The 18,533-nt window shown below is 40.6% G+C and overlaps 1 protein-coding gene across 11 annotated transcripts in view; it reads left to right on the forward strand.

Annotated features, from left to right (window-relative positions):
* The first annotated feature begins 265 nt into the window (after positions 1-265).
* Positions 266-18,533, forward strand: part of DOCK7 (dedicator of cytokinesis 7) — a 150,160-nt gene continuing 131,892 nt past the window's right edge. For 5 of the 11 annotated variants that reach the window (XM_060773638.2, XM_060773640.2, XM_060773642.2 and 2 more), the window contains exon 1: positions 267-714. In XM_060773638.2, coding sequence (XP_060629621.2) covers positions 677-714 — 38 coding nt within the window. In that variant the 5' untranslated portion in view covers positions 267-676. Of the gene's footprint in view, positions 715-18,533 lie in introns of all 11 variants that reach the window. The other 6 variants (XM_060773636.2, XM_060773637.2, XM_060773641.2 and 3 more) reach the window with 2 other exon arrangements.

The following is an 18,533-nucleotide window of genomic DNA, read 5'->3' on the forward strand; positions in this document are numbered from 1 at the left end:
AAGGAAAAAAAAAGCCCGCAAGCCTCAGAAGGAGAGGGAAATGAGTAAGCCCGGGTCAGATTAGGAAGAGGTTTGTTTTGTAACCAGAGGTGGGAGGAAAGAGAGAGAGGGAAGAATGAGACGGTGTTGAATCATCCTTTTTGTTTCTTAACTCTCCCAAAGGAAGTGGGATTTTGGGATTTTTGTTAGATTCCCGCCTCTCTTTGCAAACCAAAACGACGGAAAGAAAAAAATAAAACCAGGACACTCCCTCTGGCTTTCAATGGAGCCGGGTTTTCAAGCAGGAGGCGTGTCTTCTTCGCCTTTCTTCGCTTCCGTCGGTTTTCCGTGTTTTTGTTTTTTTTTCCTTTCCCACCCCCACTGCGGCCTCTCCAAGTCGGGATCGGGCTCTATCTTACTTTACGGCCGAATTGGAAGGGTTTCAGAGGCAGAATGGGGCCCACTCTTTCCCCTTGACCCTCCCCACTCAGCCACCCACCCGCAATCTTTAGCAGGGCCGTATATCCGCGAAGAGCCGCGCGCGCAATTGGCTGGCCCTCCTTGGCCTCCCTTTTTGTGCGGGTGGGGGCGGGAGGCGCCCTTTTGGCTGGCGTGCCATTCCTGAGCATTACGGGCCCCCTCTTCCCTTTCTCCCTCGGAGGAGGAGGAGGAGAGAAAGAAGCCCCTCCGCAGAGCCATGGCCGAGCGCCGCGCCTTCGCCCAAAAGATCAGCAGGTAAAGAAAGGAAGAAGGAGGCAAGGAGGGAGGAAGTGGGTGCGTGGGCTTCCCACGAGGGGAGGGGTCCGGGCGGGAGGCCTACCCCAAGCTGCAGGGAAGGGACTGGGGTGGGAATGAGGGGATTTGAGTCCCCTTTGGAGGAGGAAAGTAGGATCATAATAATCATAATCCTTGTGTGTTGGCACACCCTCCCCTTTTCCTGCATTCCCCCCCCCTATGCAGACTCTCAGTGTTTGTGGCTTTCTCCCCCCCCCCCCCCCCTTGTTGGAATCGAGTCCCCTTTTGTGTCTTTTTATTCTCCCTCTTTGCTGGATACAATGTGGATGTTAGTAGTAGGATGCTTCCACTGTCTATGGTTGCATTGGACTTGGCACACTAAAGAGATGGGGTGTCTTGCGTGTCCACATCATAATGCATTGGTCTCCTTTTGTACCTCAAAGTGGGTTCCTGTGTTCAGGTGCCTTCCTGGTCTGGATGGCCTAGGTTTTCTCTTCCATCTCTATGAATCACCTCTAAATACTTAAGCCTTCCAAATACATTCATTTGTGTCTCTGTTATGGTCTGTTGTAACCTCCCACTGCTTTGTTCTCTTGCTCTGTATGTAGGTGGGAGCGTGAGCAGTGCTGAGTTTTCCTCCCACCAGCTTTATCCTTGCCATGCTGTGAGTTTTCCGGGCTGTTTGGCCATGTTCTAGAAACATTCTCTCCTGACGTTTCGTCTGCATCTATGGCAGGCATCCTCAGAGGTTGTGAGGTCTGTTGGAAACTAGGAAAATGGGATTTATATATCTGTGGATTGTCCACGGTGGGAGAAAAAACTCTTGTATTGTCGAAGGCTTTCATGGCCAGAATCACTTGGTTGTTGTAAGTTTTTCAGCCTGTATGGCCATATTCCAGAAGCATTCTGACGTTTTGCCTTCATCAGTGGCAGGCATCCTCAGAGGTTGTGAGGTCTTGGTGTTTCACAACCTCTGAGGATGCCTGCCATAGATACAGGCGAAAAGTCAGGAGAGAATGGCCATACAGCCTGAAAAACTTACAACAACCCAGAAAGAACTCTTGTCTGCCTGAGGCAAGTGTGAATGTTGTACCTGGCCAGCTTGATTAGTATTGAATAGCCTTGCAGTTCCAAAATCTGTCTGCTTCCTGCCTGGGGGAATCCTTTGTTGGGAGGTGTTAACTGGCCCTGGCTTTGAAACTGCAAGGCCATTCAATGCTAATCAAGCTGACCAATTGCATCATTCACACTTGCCTCAGGCAAACAAGAGTTCTTTCTCCCACCCTGGACATTCTACAGATATATAAACCCCACTTGCCTAGTTTCCAACACACCTCACAACCTCTGAAGATACCTGCCATAGATATGGGTGAAACGTCAGGAGAAAATGCTTTTGGAACATGACCATACAACCTGGAAAACTCACAGCAACCCAGTGATTCTGGCCATGAAAGCCTTCAACAACACTACTTCATCCTTGTCTGACGATAAACTGAGATTCTATGGGCACATCGAAACTGTAGGAAGAATGCAGTTTGATACCACTTTAACCTGCCACGCTGATCACTCCTAGGAATTTCAGAGAAGGCTTCAGGCCTTGTCAAACTCCAACTCCCAGGACTCCAGAGCTTTTTGCCATGGCAGTTAAAGTGGTGTCATTCATTAGAAAGTGTAGATACACCCTTTGTTCCTGTCTTTCTCTGAAGGTGGGTTCTCTTGTGGTCTTGCCTTTGTCCTCCTGCCACAGTTTATATTTTTGACACTGTACTTCGAAATGAAGGACTGACTGCACAGGAAAATCTGGGGGCGGATTCTTGTTTATGTGCAGAAAACGCAATGATCTCCAACCCAGTCGCTCCCTTCTCAAGCCCAGGAATAGAGACAGCAGAAGGATTCAGCCTTCCCCCTGATTATGTTTTTAAAAACTATCCTCTCCCAACTGTCATGCTGTTTCCTAGTTACGGTGTCACTCCAGTTCTTTCTTCACAGGAACATGAAGGGATGTCTTTTCTTGGCATATGTCTTGTGGAGGGGGAAAAACAGGTTACTAGGATAAGTTCTAGTTTCTACGTGATTTATACTATTACTTCTGTCTCTTTAGGGACAGCAACAACAAAATCTGAAATTTGAGCTCTTTTGATTCTGAGGAATTAAAAGTGTTCCTTCTGATAGGGTTTACTTCTGGGTAAATATGACAAGGACTGCACCGTAAATTCTTGAATCAAATGCAAAGTGCTTTGGGAAACCACACATATAATACTTTTATTGTTTTTGTGTTCACTTTTATCTCAACAGGAGGCTTGAATGTCATTCCATACAATAAAGCAATGGCTCTTCTAGTTGGATCTAAGATACTAGGCTCAAATACTTTCTTGCTGTTGATGTATGCCTTTGTGTTGGGCTATGATTCTGGAAACAGACCCTTTCCACACAACTGAATAAAATCCCACATTTTCTGCTTTGAACTGGAATATGTGGCAGTGTGGACTCAAATAACCCAGTTCAAAGCAGATAGTGTGAGATTTTCTGCCTTGACAATAATAATAATAATAATAATAATAATAATAATAATAATAATACATGGTCCTAAATGGTTGGAGACCTGCCTATTTTCAAGACCATTTCTTCCCTTACGAACCTACATGACCTCTATGATCTTCTGGGGAGGCCCTTCTGTCGCTTCCACCTCTGTCACAGGCGTGGTTGGTGGGGATGAGAGAAAGGGCCTTCTCAGTGGTGGCCCCCTGGCTCTGGAACTCCTTCCCCATGGAGATTAGGCTAGCACCCTCCCTATCCACTTTTCGAAAAGATCGAAAGATGTGGATGTTCTGCTGCGTGTTAGACTAGACAATTCTCCTGACACCATGTCTCCAAGGTCATGTGGCCGGCATGACTGCATGGAGCACCATTACCTTCCCACAGAAGTGGTACCTATTGATCTATTCACATTTACATGTTTTCGAACTGCAGGGTTGGCAAAAGCTGGGCCTGACAGCAGGAGCTCACTCTGCTTCCTGCATTTGAACCACCAACCTTTTGGTCAGCAAGTTCTGCAGCTCAGCAGTTTAACCTGCTCCACCACCAGGGGTCCCTTTACATGTTTACTTAGAAGTATATCCTAACATGTTCTCTTTCTAGCAAAGTTTGTTTTAGGATAGCAGCCATAAAAACATCAACGTGTGAGAGTAATAAGAGTAATAAAGTTCCTTAAACAATGGTTAGAGTAATGAATAGTGACTTGGGAGATCTAGGTTGTAATCCTTATTCTGCCAGAAACTCATTCTATTTAATACATACAGGGTATTTCAAAAAGATAAACTTGATTCGAAGCATATACTGCTTTGGAATTGGGATAATACAATTTGACGCCACCGTACCTGCCGTGGCTCATTTCTAGGGAATCGTGGGAGTTGTAGTTTGGTGAGGCACCAGCATTCCTTGGCAAAGAAAGCTAAAGACCTTATAAAAGTACAACTTTTATGATTCTGCAATGTTGAGCCATGGCAGTTAAAGTGGTATAAAACTGCATTAATTCTACACTCTAGATTAGTGGTTCTCAACCTGTGGGTCTCCAGATGTTTTGGCCTTCTACTCCCAGAAATTCTAACAGCTGGTAAGCTGGCTGGGATTTCTGGGAGTTGTAGGCCAAAACACCAGGGGGAGGGGGGACGGACAACACAGGCTAAGAACCCCAGAAAAACTTATATTAGTCATTGACTTGGACCATTCATTTGACCTCAGTATGGTCTACTTCTCAGGGTTGTGAGAATAACATGCAGATGAAGACCATCTTCCTCTCCCTGACACTTTGAATTAATTGGGCATACAAGAATAACTAATATGAAGTTTGCATGTGTTTTTGTAAGGGTGATGTTATTCGTGGTGCTGTTCTCCAGTTCATTACCAGGAACAGGGGAAAGATTAAAGGACTGTGATGTTGTGCAGTGCTCTCTCATCAGTTTTGTATAAGACAGTAATAGAATTAGATGAGATGACCTGCAACAAATATGTCCAACATTGATTGCTCATGCTTGGTATTCAGTAATCTACTATGAGTATTACACTGCCAGAATAAATCTCCAGATTCTTTCCATTTTTTACATTTGCTCTGATTTCTCCTTCTAATACAACATTCTGTGACCAATGTGGATGCTCACTTCATTTGTGAGTGTATTTTTACCTTCACCCAACCATTTTTGTGATCCCACAAGAGAATGCTGATAAGTAGCTCTATTTTTGTTTTAGCGATATCAACACATGTTGGACAGACTGATATCAAGAATGTGCTTGATCCATTTTGCACTGGGAAGATCTTTTGAATATTTTGAGTTGATTTTTCCAACACAGGGAAATCCTTTCACTGTGGACTCTACTCACAAGAGTATCTGTATAATTAGGAGGCTTCCATTGTTCAGTACAAATTCCATTGAAACCAAAGGGATTTTCATTTGATGGCACCCAGACTTAGATTTCCAAGCAACTTATTGAGTGTGTGTATGTGGAGGGAGGGGGGAGGTGATTAAAAAAAACCATCTAAGGTGACAATGCGGGGATCTCGGATTTCATCCTAAGCATATATATCAAAAAGTAAGACCCATTAAATATATAGGAATTGTTCCTATCTGCCTTCAAGTAATTTATGGCTCCTTTTAAAGAAGGTTTGTCATTGCCTTCCTCTGAGGCTGAGAGTGTGTGACTTTCCCAATATTACCCACTGGGTTTCCATGCAAAGTGGGGGTGGGAATTCTTGTCTCCCAGGACTTGTCTACACAAATCCAAAACCTGAAGTGGAACAAAAATCATTCCACATGGTGTCCTTGGGCTTTATATTTTTAATGGGATGACCTGGTTTAACCCATGTGTTAAGGAAAGTCGTGGAGTCCCCTGCATCTTGGGCAGAGAGTGTACAGCATGACTAGCTCCAATTCAAACCAGTCCACTTTCCATACAGGCTAGGGCTGCCACAAGGCCCCTTTTCCTTGTGAACAGCACAGGAAAAAGGGTATGGTTCAGGCCTGTGTCAACCGCTGTCACTGTGCAGACAGCCTCAAAGCTCTGCTTCTCCCTTCCTTCTCCCTGGTCATTCAGGCACCTTTGCTGATGTTAGGCAATGGCCGGGGCCTCTTCTAGAACTACGTGGAGTGATGGCAACAGGAAAGATCAAGTGACAATACAGAAGAGTTGAACTACTTTTGGCCTTTCTGGACCATGTAGATTCGGCTCTATTGTTGCTGCAGGATTGGCACAGAGTGTGTGACCACCTCCAGGGCCAGTTTGGAGTATTGCTATTCCAAACTGCAGATTAAGTGGCAATTATAGATAAGGTTTGAAAGTCAAAGCTCAGTGAATTCAAAGTGTCTAATGCTCAAAAGCACTTTGCCTCCTGGACTTTCCAATGGGGAACTTACTTCCAAGTAAAAATGAATAGACTGAGTTAGGTATCTAGTAGAGATTAGAAGACTTCTCTTCTTTTTTTCTAAGCTATTTTCCCAATGGAAGGGTTAGCATTGTGACTGTCGGCTTCATGGGGCTTTGTTTTGTGCATCCTCAAGTCTCAGATTGGTAGCATGCATGTAAACATAATAGAACTAACTACAACTGGCGCCTCGCACCACCTAGGGGCCATGGTAGCACAGTGGATTAAACCGCTAGCTGCAGGAAATCTGCTGACTGGAGAGTTAGCAGTTCAAAGCCGCAAGTCAGGGTGAGCTCCTGACTGTTAGCCCTAGCTTCTGCCAACCTTGCAGTTTGAAAGCCTGCAATGTGAATAAATCAATAGGTACCGTTTTGGCTGGAAGGTAAAAGGGTGCCCCATGCAGACATGCTGGCAACTTGGTCTGTGGACAACAGGCTCCTTGGCATGGAAAAATGGAATAAGAGCACCACCCCATGGCCGGAGTTGAGCATTGCCTTCAGACACCAGAGATGGAAGGGGAAGGCCTTTACTGTCTATGTATTGTATGTCATTTGTTTACTGTGTAAAAGACATCAAATGTTTGCCTTATGTGTGTATACTGTAATCCACTCTGAGTCCCTCTGGGGAGATAAAGCAGAATATAAATAGAGTGTATTATTATTATCACTGCCGACCGTTGCCCCATTGGTTGGTTATCCACCTGTCAGCACTAAGAGGTAGGGTTGATTTTTTTCTGACCAGAGGACTACTCTTCTGCTGTGTCTTAATTAATTTTTAATAAGTTTTTGATTTTTTTAATTTTATTCCCATATCTGCACTCATGTCTGCAAGAGTCTGTGAGAGGCATTTTTGTTTTTGCCCTAAATATGTATTTGCATTATAAAGTTGCTGGGGAACTTAAGAGGTCTGGGGATGTTTGGTATCCTGGGATGTAGATTGTATGGATTCAGACTTTCCCCCCTCTACCTACAGTTAATCTAAATTTTAAATTTTGAAAGAATTGCTTCTTTTTTGAAAGCATTGGACGTAGTGATCAAGTGTTTGTTTCTAATGTCTTTGCTTCTTTTAAATAGCGGCTCTATCATATTGACACAACGTTGGCGTGTTTAGTTGTCGCTATTTAAAAAGAAACAAGGAGAAGAATGTTACTTTCATGTCTTCTGAATGGCCAGATGTAGCATGAGTGACTGAGGCTATTCATGGAGAAATACCACTCCAAAGGAAAAGTAGGAAAGAGGAGGAAGAGTGTTAGTCTCTCTGGTCACTGATTTTGTTGTGAGAAAAGGGAAATCCAGTAGAGCTGGAGAAGACTGAAGAAGAAAGTCCATATCTGATCACCACATGTTAGCTCATGTTTTTACCCTTTGGCAGCAAGGCAAAATGATATTTTTAGGTTTATGCATCAGATATACTGCTAAGCAGGTAGATCTTCATTTGGGTAATGGTTCTTAAATGGGTTATATCACAGCAGTCTCTTATGCTACAAAGAACGATTCTCTTTGGAAATAATTGTACATTTGAAATGTTTGAGAATGTAAGAAAGTTGCTTCAGGGAAAGATACAATCAATGCAGAAGTGAGCGGTTCTGCTGACTCGAGAGCCATTTTTATGCCAGGACACTCTGAGATCTGCAATGACTGCTGAAACTGCTTCCAAATATATTTGGAAGAAGATAGAAAACCACTTTTGTACTGCCAAATAGATTTTTAAAAAAATGTCAAGCCGTATTGGGTAGCCCTGGAGCCTAAAAGTGAAATTCAAATTCAAAAATAAGCTTTGAAGTTTTCAAGGATTAACTGTACAAGTGTGTTGCAGAAACACAAACAAAGATTTAAATTCGGCTGCTAGTCCCAACTCAAGTAGACACGTTAAAACAATGGCATAACTGTTTACTTTGTCAGCAGCTCATTCACTGGGTGTACCCCATTTAGCAACTAGCAGTTCAGTGTAGACCACAGAGTCTAATAGCAGCTTCTAAACCTACACATTTATTACTGCATAGGCTTTCATTTTAGTGAACTATGTTTTATATTATAACTAACTTGTGTACCCGGCATTGCCCGAGTTATTTGAAGAAGTCAGTTTTTTTTAATTTTACAAAATGTATAAGGTGAATTACAGCTCACATAATACCAGGTTAACCCCCTGAAACTCCATCAGTACTTAGTTTGTCATGTTGAGATAGTTTGCTCTAGATGCATCATTGGTGGGGTCCATGTGCACTCTGGCTGCAGGGTAAACTACAATTCCATGATGAGTCAGTCCCCTCAAACCCCTACAGTATGTTCAGTTGGTCATGGGGCTTCTGTGTGCCAAGTTTGGTCCCAGTCTATTGTCGGTGGTGTTCACGGTGTCTCTGGATGTAGGTGAACTACAACTTCCAGAAATGAAGGTCAGTTCCCCTCAAACCCCTCCAGTATGTTCAGTTGGTCATGGAGTTTCTGTGTGCCAAGTTTGATTCAGGTCCATCATTGGTGGGGATCACAGTTTCTCTGGTTGTAGGTGAACTAAAATTTCTATAAATCCACCCAAAGTCTGCCAGTAGTTTTGTTGGTCATGAGGGTTTTCTGTGACAAGTTAGTTGCAGGTCAATTGCTGGTGGGTTTCAGAGTGCTCTTCGGTTGCAGGTGAACTATAAATCCCAGTACCTATAACTCCTATAAATCAAGATGAATTCCTTCCAAACCTCTCAATTGTTTTGCATTGGTCATTGGGGTTCTTTGTGCGTGTGGTCCAGATCCATTGTCGGTGGGTCACTGCTCTGTCTTGATGCAATGTGAACTACAACTTCCATCATGTTGAGTCAGTCCCCCAAACCCCTCCAGTATGTTCAGTAGCTGTGTGCCGTAGGAAAGGATAGAAAGGGTTAAGGGAGAGGCAGTAAGCAGGATCATGTAAATTCCACATCAATGGAGAGAGAAAAAAGCACTGGGATGCCTGTGATGGAGGAAAAACATAAAATCTGGGATGAAATGGTCCCCATATGAGAGCTTTTACTTGGGTGGGGTGTAGTATTGTTTGTGGAGGACACTGGCTGGGCTTTTGGACATGTTCATGGTGGTTGTTATAACCTTCAATGTCATTGGAGGGAAGGCCTTTGGTGTCACCTGAGTAGTGGGAGCTATATATCTTTGTGGAGACAGGAGCTTGTTTGGGTAAGTGGGCACCCCAGCTGCACACATCTGTATTTTCACTTTTATTATGTGTATAGCTAGGGTAATCCTAAAAATCCTAAAAGACCCTTTAAATGTACATTTAAAACATTCCTAAAATAACCACATTTTCATGGAATAGTTCACAGATGGAGTGAGCAGAGGCTTTCTTTCTGGTTCCCTCTCCAGAATTTGGGAGGAACAGTATTTGTTTGAGAATACGTTTGCCCAGGATAAAGCAAAGATCTTACATCGAAGCTTTTTACAAACTTGGCTTTCACTCACCAGTTAAAATTCAAGTAAACCACAGTTCCCTGAGTTTTAAAATGAAAGGGGAGGGGGGAGCATTCACAGTTCAAAAGATGAAATCAGAGATTTAAATTTTCTCCTGGGAATATGGAATAGGTCATAGGGCAGTGGTTCTCAGTCTGTGGTTCCCCAGATATTTTGGCCTTCAACTCCCAGAAATCCTAACAGCTGGTAAACTGGTTCGGATTTCTAGGAGTTGTAGACCAAAACACCTGGGAACTCACAGGTTGAGAACCACTGTCATAGGGGAAACTGGCCCATTTTACAAACTTTTCTCTGTCAATAGTATCAGCTGAACTTCCCCATGTGATCATAAAAAAGCAGCATGTTTTACAACAGTTTCTCCATCTCTGGGATTCTTCCCTTCAATATGACACCCCGTTTAATTTGTTCTTGGTTTGTCAAAGCATCCCCTCTGCATAACATTACACTTATTTTGGAAGGCAAGTGAAATGTTTTTCCTGTCCCTGTAATATTCAGATTGCTCTGGCTGGGTTGGGCTTGGATCCAAAGGTAGCAGTACGCTTTCACAACTTATAATTGCATAAATGGTATACATGTTCAAAGCTTATACAATGAGGCATCTGATACCTCCTTGGGCAGGCAGTCCTCCCAGTTTGTGTTTCTATGTCCTGTTTGTCAACTGGGGGAGCAGAGGGTTGGCTCTCAAGGCTGGCCTTCCATGAGCCAAGAGGGCCCCTGACTGGCACCAAAAGATGGGACACACAGAATATCACAGCCTATTTGGTGGATGCTGGAACAGTCTGTCTCATCATCACTATCCAGAGGCTGCCAACTCACCAGAACAGACTGCCAAGGAACAAAACAAAATCTTTTTGCACTATCAGGCCAGAAGCAGGGAATAGAGAGACAGTGTATGTGAGAGTGAGTAAAAAGCATGTGTGCTGCTGATGGAAGTCAAGCTGGAATCCCTGAATCTGAGAACATACATAAGTGCACTGGCTGCGCTTTTTGCTTTACTAAATCTCAGCCTTTTATCCAGGGCTAGCTTTCTAGCTTTCCTGGATTTTCTTCACACTGAACCAATGCAGTTACCAAATAACTAAGCTATTTTGTAGAATGCTTTTTGGTAATCCCTGTAGTAAAATTGGCTTCCTGTTGGAATCCACTTCTAATGAGATTGCAAAATCATCAGAAATGCAACCCATCTACTTTTTTGTCATTTTCTTTGGTCCTTCTTTCTTCTAAAAATGTCAAAACTGCATGTGATTGGATTGCACTGGAATCTATAAGTCACTATTTGTTCTTTGCTGGTTGCATTGCCTGAATTCTCATTTTCTTTTAGTAGCTTGGTCAGCTGATATTTTCCTTCATACCAATTAGAATGTTTTTACGCGTTAAGAGCCACATTTCATCTAGCTTTTAAAAAAACATGGGCACAGTTTGTAAACACATCTGCGACTGAGGGTTTACGGAAGCATAAATTAGGAAGAAAACAAGTTAAATATTCAAGCATCATATGCATGCCATTTTCCCAGCTGCTTTGATATTATACTGTATGATATGACAGATTTTTCTTTTGCATGTGGCACTCAGCATTTATGTGATGTATCCAGACTACAGATATGTAAATGTGTATATTTGTCTATAAGTAATGGAATTTACATATGTTTATACAGGGGGTTCTGGATTTACATGGGTCTTGATTAACTCACAGTAGATATAAAGTAATGGGAGACTTGTATACATTCATTAAAAAAACAAAACAGTTATCTAGAAAAGTCCTTTCTACAAATATAAGTTCTAGCGTCCAGTTCATTTGTAACTACATAGAATAGTGCTCTCTGAAAAAGTTCAAACTTCTACTTAGACCGATGAAAACCTAATTTCACTTATCCTTAAGCCGCTGTAAACCTAAGTACAGTAGAGTCTCAGTTAGCCGACATTTTTGCTTATCCGATGTTCTGCCAGCCCATTTATGTTGGATAACCGAGACTCTATTGTAGTTTAGTTGTGTAAAGAGTGTTTGAGATTTTTAATCTGGCTAACAAAAAAACTTATGAAATTGAAACCCCAACAAAAACACTAAATAAAGAGAAAAAATAGGAAGAAAGAGAGAGTGAAAATAAAAGCAGTACTTCAGATAACCACAATTTATATTTTGGAACAAAAGAAAAAAAATGATCTGCTGGAGTTCTAGGGAGAATTTGACCTCTGGCCCCCATTTAGTTGGCCATTCATCTAGCTCTATTCAGGTCAGGAACAGGCCATATTTTCCTCGACCCCCTGCAGGTTGTTCATCCCACAACAGTGCCAAATATCTTATTTTCTCCTGCAACCATAATTTCCTGTCACCATTTTGAGAGGAAAATAGAGATGTGAGATATGGAAAGTGTATACAGTATTACAGGAGACTATGGTATGGTGTATTTTAAAAAGTTTTCATACATCTGGGGGCATTTTTGTGTTTTGAGGGCAGTAAATGCATGAAAAGTACACCAAACATGTGCTTTCCAATAAATTTAGGGATGAGTAATAATAATACACTAATGATAATACACTTCATTTATATTTTGCTTTATCTCCCCAGAGGGACTCAGAGCAGGTTACAGTTTTACATATATAAAACAAACATTCAGTGCCTTTTTACACAGTAAACAGCGACATACAATACACAGAGGTAAAGGTCTTCCGTTCCATCTCCAGCATTTGGAGACAATGCTCAACTCTGGCCATAGGGAAGTGGTCTTTGTTTCATTTTTCCCTGCAGAGAACCTGTTGTCCATAGACTTCTCTGATCGTGTTGTGAGGAGGTACCTATTGATCTACTAGCATTACATACTTTTGAACTGTTAGGTAGGCAGAAGCTAGGGCTGACAGCCAGGAGCTCACCCCAGCTTGTGACTTCAAACTGCTTACCCTTTGGTCTGCAGATTTCCTGCAACTAGCAGTTTAAACCCCTGTGCTACCGCAGCCCCTGTAAAGGCCTCTGTGAGGGCATTTGGATGACTGGTGGGGGATTCATAAGCTATAAAGTCATAATTTGCTCACATGTGGCTTTAGATCTCAGGGCTGGGCAGCACTAGATTGAAATGTAGCTATACACCTTGACCTTTCACTCAAATATGAAGACTGTTTTCTACAGTTTTTTTAAATGATTCACATACTCCTACTATATCTGCCTCAGTTCCTTCTATCTCAGATTTCTGTTTACTCTCAGAATTGCTGCCTGCATCACCTCCTTAGAGAGGAAAAAGGTTGTGATCCATGCAGATTGTAGATGACTGCATTTTCTAGTCTTACAGAACTTGAATATGGGTTTGTCAGCTCACACATACAAATATGTATTCTTTCGGCTCAGATTTATGCTTTGTGTGTATCCTGTATTTAATAGGATTCCTGTACGTGGGTGCAAATCAAGACTAAAATCAGATATAAAGATTCAAACAGACACCTTAACACAGTGCACATGTGTAATGTGTGAATCCATTATAGCAGAGCTTTGCAAACTGTGTTATGACATGTTATTACAGGGGTCTTCAAACATTTTTAAAAGAGGGCCAGGTCACAGTCCCTCAAACTGTTGGAGGGCCGGATTATGATTTGGAAAAAAAGTGAATGAATTCCTATGCACACTGTACATATCATATATGTAGTACAAAAAACACTTAAAACAATACAATAATTAAAATGAAGAACAATTTTAACAAATATAAACATATTAGTATTTCAATAGGAAGTGTGGGCCTGCTTTTGGCTGATGAGATAGGATTGTTGTTGTTGTTGTTGTTGTTGTTTTTGTGTGCTTTCAAGTCATTTCAGCCTTAGGTTGACCCTGAGTGAGGGTTGGGTAAATGACCTTGGAGGGCTGTATTCGGTCCTCGGGTCTTAGTTTGAGGACCACTGTGTTAGTATATCAGCTGCAGTATATACATGTGTTGTGGTAACAAGAAATATTGGAAATGTATGTTATGAGCTTACAAATAATATATTTTGAAAATATAAATTCAAGATTTTCATGAGATATGTTGTGTCCCCATAAGTTTCATTATTACAATTTGTATACGTGTTTTATAAGTGCTTCGTTTAACATTTGGTTTGCTAGTAAAACTGAATTATGGTGTCGTGAAATGATGCATGTCTGAAAAGTGTGTCACCAACATGAAATGTTTGGAAAGCTGTGTCTTATAGAAAGGTTTAGATCCTTTTACTGATTGTTTTGTGGCAACGGGAAATTCTACATTTCAAGGCCTTTTGTCAAAACTCAAGGATAGAAGTCACATCAAGGGAATTTGAACACGAACTTACTGGTGCAGGTTGGTTGAGCATTTATCAGAACTTTTCACCAGAAGCTGTCAGAGCTACATAGTTGCTTAAAAGATAGGGTATAATTCTGTTTCTAAACACATCCAGTAAAGCTGGATAGAAAGGACAAGGATGTTAAATAAAATTCATGTCCCACCACTCTGTTTTCTGCTACTGACAGTTTGAGGAATACCAAACATACTTTTTGAAATCATTTATCAAAATCTATATACGACCTTGGGAAATGCTCCAATAACTTGGAGCATTTTATTTTAACACAAATATGGTCCAAATGTGAGCAACAAGCATAGTAAACATGTTATTTTTCTATCTTGTACTATTTTTGAAAGCTGCTTTCTGATTCATTGGCAATATTAGAAGTTGTAGCTTTCACTGGTGAAGGATTGGTCTGTCTTAAGGATTGTGGTTGCATCCTGGTAACAGTTGTTGGAAACACGCCAATGGCTTCACTTTTCTGTTGGCAGTGAAATGTCAGAAATGAATATATGTACCACACATGGAAGGCTAACAATTTATTCCATTAATAGTCTCCAAGTGCTTCTTTAAGACATACTTCTGGTGTGTGAGATTGACTTTGACCATAGCATCTTACTCCATGGATGTTTCTGTAAGAACCCAATTCTGGTCACAAGCTTAAAAATTAACTTGAGGATCCCCAAAGAAAAGTAATGGGAAATTTTCAAAATCAGTATCAAACAATGCATCAGATTATTTTCAAATTATCTACTTTTGGTACATGGATGTACTATATATACTCAAGTATAAGCTGAGTTTTCAGCCCTTTTTTAGGTTGAACCCCCCTCCCCCAGCTTATACTCGCATCAGTGTTATTACTTACTTTGCTCTATTATTATTATTATTATTATTATTATTATTATTTTATTACATTTGTTATATTACTCTATTATTAGTACATTTACATTATTTTACTCTTATTATTTTATTACACTCATTATTTTATTCTATTATTACATTTATTATTTTGCTGTATTATTACTGTTATTGTTATTTATTTATGTAGCAATTTTGTATACCTGTCTTCTCCCCTCTATCGGGGGACTCGGACCGGTTTCCAACAATAAAATCAAAAAACAATAATTAAAAACATCATATAACATATTCAATTAAAAACGTTATAACAGCAAAATGCAATCAAATAATAACAATGGTCGGTCATCATAGTGAATTCATTGTTCATCATTCATCGTCATCTATCCGATCACAGAAATATTGATTCACTCATCGAAAGCCAAACCCCATAGCCAGGTTTTCACCCGTTTTCTGAATGACAGAATGGAGGGGGCTGTTCTGATTTCCAGTGGGAGAGAGTTCCAGAGTCGAGAGGCCACCACTGAGAAGGCCCTGTCCCTCATCCCCACCAAATGCGCCTGAGAGGCCGGTGGGACCGAGAGCAGGGAAATGTAAATAATGTTACATTTCCATTATTTTCCTCTATTATTATTGTTGTTATTATTATTATTATTATTATTATTATTATTACAGTTATTATTTTATTCTCTTTATTATTATTGGAAGGATACGTAAGCATATTTACATTGAAGAAGGTTAGAATAATGGTTGGGCAGTCTTATCTTAAATTACAGATTTATGTAAACATTCAAAAACATTTAACCTACTGATGGCTCAATTAATGTGATTTTATTGGTATCTTTTTATTTTGAAATGTACCAGTACTGCTGCATTTCTCAGCTTATACTTAAGTCAGTACATTTTCCCAGGTTTTTTTTTTGGTAAAATTAGGTGCCTTGGCTTATATTTGGTTCGGCTTATACTTGAGTATATACGGTAATTCACATGGGAATGTTGTTTTTTTAAATATTAGAATATCCATAACATTTGTCACCTGTATTCGTAATAGAAAAATTGGTAACTTGAGAGTGGAAAGAGTAGGAGAAACTGGTCTCTTATTATTGATCCTGCTCCTGCTATGCAAAGCCTGGGGAAACTCTTTTGGGGGTGGTCTGTAAACCCCAGTGGCCATACTTGCTGGGGGACTTGAGTAGTTCAAAACATTTCCAAGCTCTTCTACCTTCCCATTGATCTTACAGCCTAGACAGTAGAACAGACCTGGGAGGAAATCACTGCAGACTATCAGTACAGTATATGAAGAAAGCACTGATATCTATCAGGGGACCTTTCATGCCATGCATTCATAGCACTGTGATTCCACCCTAACCGCCATGGGAACATCCAACCAGGGTTTCTAGTGTGGTGATCCCCCAGAGTTCTCTGGCAGATTATTTCCAATATTCCTCCCCAAACTGCAAATTGCAAGATTCCATAGGGTGAAACTATGGCAGATAAAGTGGAATTATTGTATTATAATTGTATAATCTGAAAGGACTCTGAGGCATAAATCTGAATTGGGTGTGACTGATGGGATTGCTTTGGGAGTAGATTCTACTCATAGTTGTATGTCTGTTTCTACAAAATGGTACTGGAGAGATTATGTGTGACCCATACTATCTTTGTTTATGAACCCACAAGTTTTCATCCTATTTTCATGATGTTTAAATTGTATAATCACAAAATAAATTCATCCAGGTTTTTAGGGATTTCCTTAACAAAAAAAATGTAAAAACAATAATGCCTATTTCCCCATCATAAATCCTCTCAAGGGTAACATATCTCATTCAGCAGCTCTCCATTTTTCTCAGATAGATGTAAGACAATATCAATGACATGATGTGTGGCTAGAACTGAAGATGGTGCCTTCTATTCATTTTAGAGCTTGTGTTTGAATAAATGTGCCACCGTTATGGTTGGATGGTACTTCCTTATGGATAATCCTCCTGGTTGTTCAATATGTTTTGAATAACATAATTGCCTAGTATGTTAATTATATGGATAAGGGTAGATATGGAAAATGTTTCCCATAGTATCAAAAACACCATTGCTTTTGTGTGTGGATTTTCTTTTACATCTAGGAAGACTTTAAGACTAGAAAGATATTATCAACAGATCACAGAATAAAGTTTGCTCTTTGAATATACTAATTCTGATTCAGTGTCTTAAAAAAGGCAAATTTTATTTTGCCATTAGGAAAATTATTTTATTATGTCATTTTGTATTATGGCACTTAAGTAGCTATGGATTTTGGCATCTGTGGGGACTCTGAAATCAAACTTCAGGGACATCAAGGATCCCATTGTATTGCTAATGAGGATTGCCAAGATTGTGACCTAGTAAACAAAATACAATCTTGGCAAGCCTCATTAGCTACACATTGTAGCTTGCTAGAAAGTGCCCCCGCCTTGTTTTTATTGACATCATTGAACATCACTGGATTGCAGGAAGAGGAGAACTCCTGCCAGACTGCCTTACATGGCAAGTGGACTGTATTTGAGTTGTAGATCCCTGAATTCAGTGGTCTGGCAACATCAATTGCCTCACTGTGCATCGGCACAGTAACCAATACGACAAATTGTTCAAAGAAAATTGAAATGTCTGTTGACATATTGCTATTAACATGAGAAGAAAAAGAAGCACTTAAAAATAAAAAAGGTGACTTCCTGGAAGTTGAAACAAAGATTGCAGTTCAGTGCTTAGGCACAGCAATACTTGGGGGCCATCTACACATGTCAGAAACAGCAATGCTGATCCAGGGACTGGGAGGTGTCTGCAGTGCACTGCATGGCACTGACCCAGCAGCTGGATGGCATCTGCATGGTCCAGTGGTACTAGAACCAATTTGGTGACACTGGACCACTGCCCTTACTTTCCCCCCATTATTCTGAGCTTTATGATGATTTCTGGAGCACTGGAGCCTTCTGCATTATGGCAGATGGACCCCATGCATCAAGTGGATGCTATGGAATACATTCACTCTCAAACGTACTCATTTGGCCCCTGTAGATTTGCTGACCTAGCCTTTTTGGTGGTGCTTTGATTTGTGAGAATTTTAGCGATGGACTTTCATAATCAAATTCTTAGTAGTATTTGTATACCAACTTTACTTCAGTGCTCTCAAGGTAGCATACATGACCTCCCTCGTAGTCTGTCCTCACAACAGCCCTTTGAAGCAGGTCAGGATGAAAGAAAGTGATCAGCCTAAGGATAAGCAGTAAGATATATACTTGAGAGACTACTTTAACCTGATCTCTCCAAGTTCCTGAACAGTATACCGTACCATGTCGGCATTTTGCTCTTTGTTTTTTTTTTTCTAGAGCTTTATGTTGGCTGTTTAAACAGATCTAATAAAAAGTGCTTTCTGCACCCACACACAAATACACAAAGATTTACCATATAAACTAACCTTCTTTTATGAAGAGGCAGAAAATCCTGATTCCTGCTAAATTTTCCTTTCTCAGACTGTGATGTACCGAGTTTTTGTTTTTGATCTTCCAGATTATTATAAACATTTGACATTTGTGTTAAAGATTCATTTCAATTTTCTCTCTTTGAGTAGTTTATTTGGTGAATGGAATTCTAGCTTGAAAAATTGATCTAACTGCTTGAATTTCAAGGAATCACATGTGGATTTGATAAAGCCATGGATGTTTGCTATTTGGCATAATGGCTCACAGTATCACATACAAAATATCTTGCATTCCAATTCATGCATTTATGGATACGTTCCACTGATTCTGTTAAGTGCTGCTTTCAAGCAACAGACTTAGATCTGTCAAGACATA

The sequence above is a fragment of the Anolis sagrei genome, chromosome 4 (assembly GCF_037176765.1).
Source record: "Anolis sagrei isolate rAnoSag1 chromosome 4, rAnoSag1.mat, whole genome shotgun sequence".
NCBI classification, from domain to species: Eukaryota; Metazoa; Chordata; class Lepidosauria; order Squamata; family Dactyloidae; genus Anolis; species Anolis sagrei.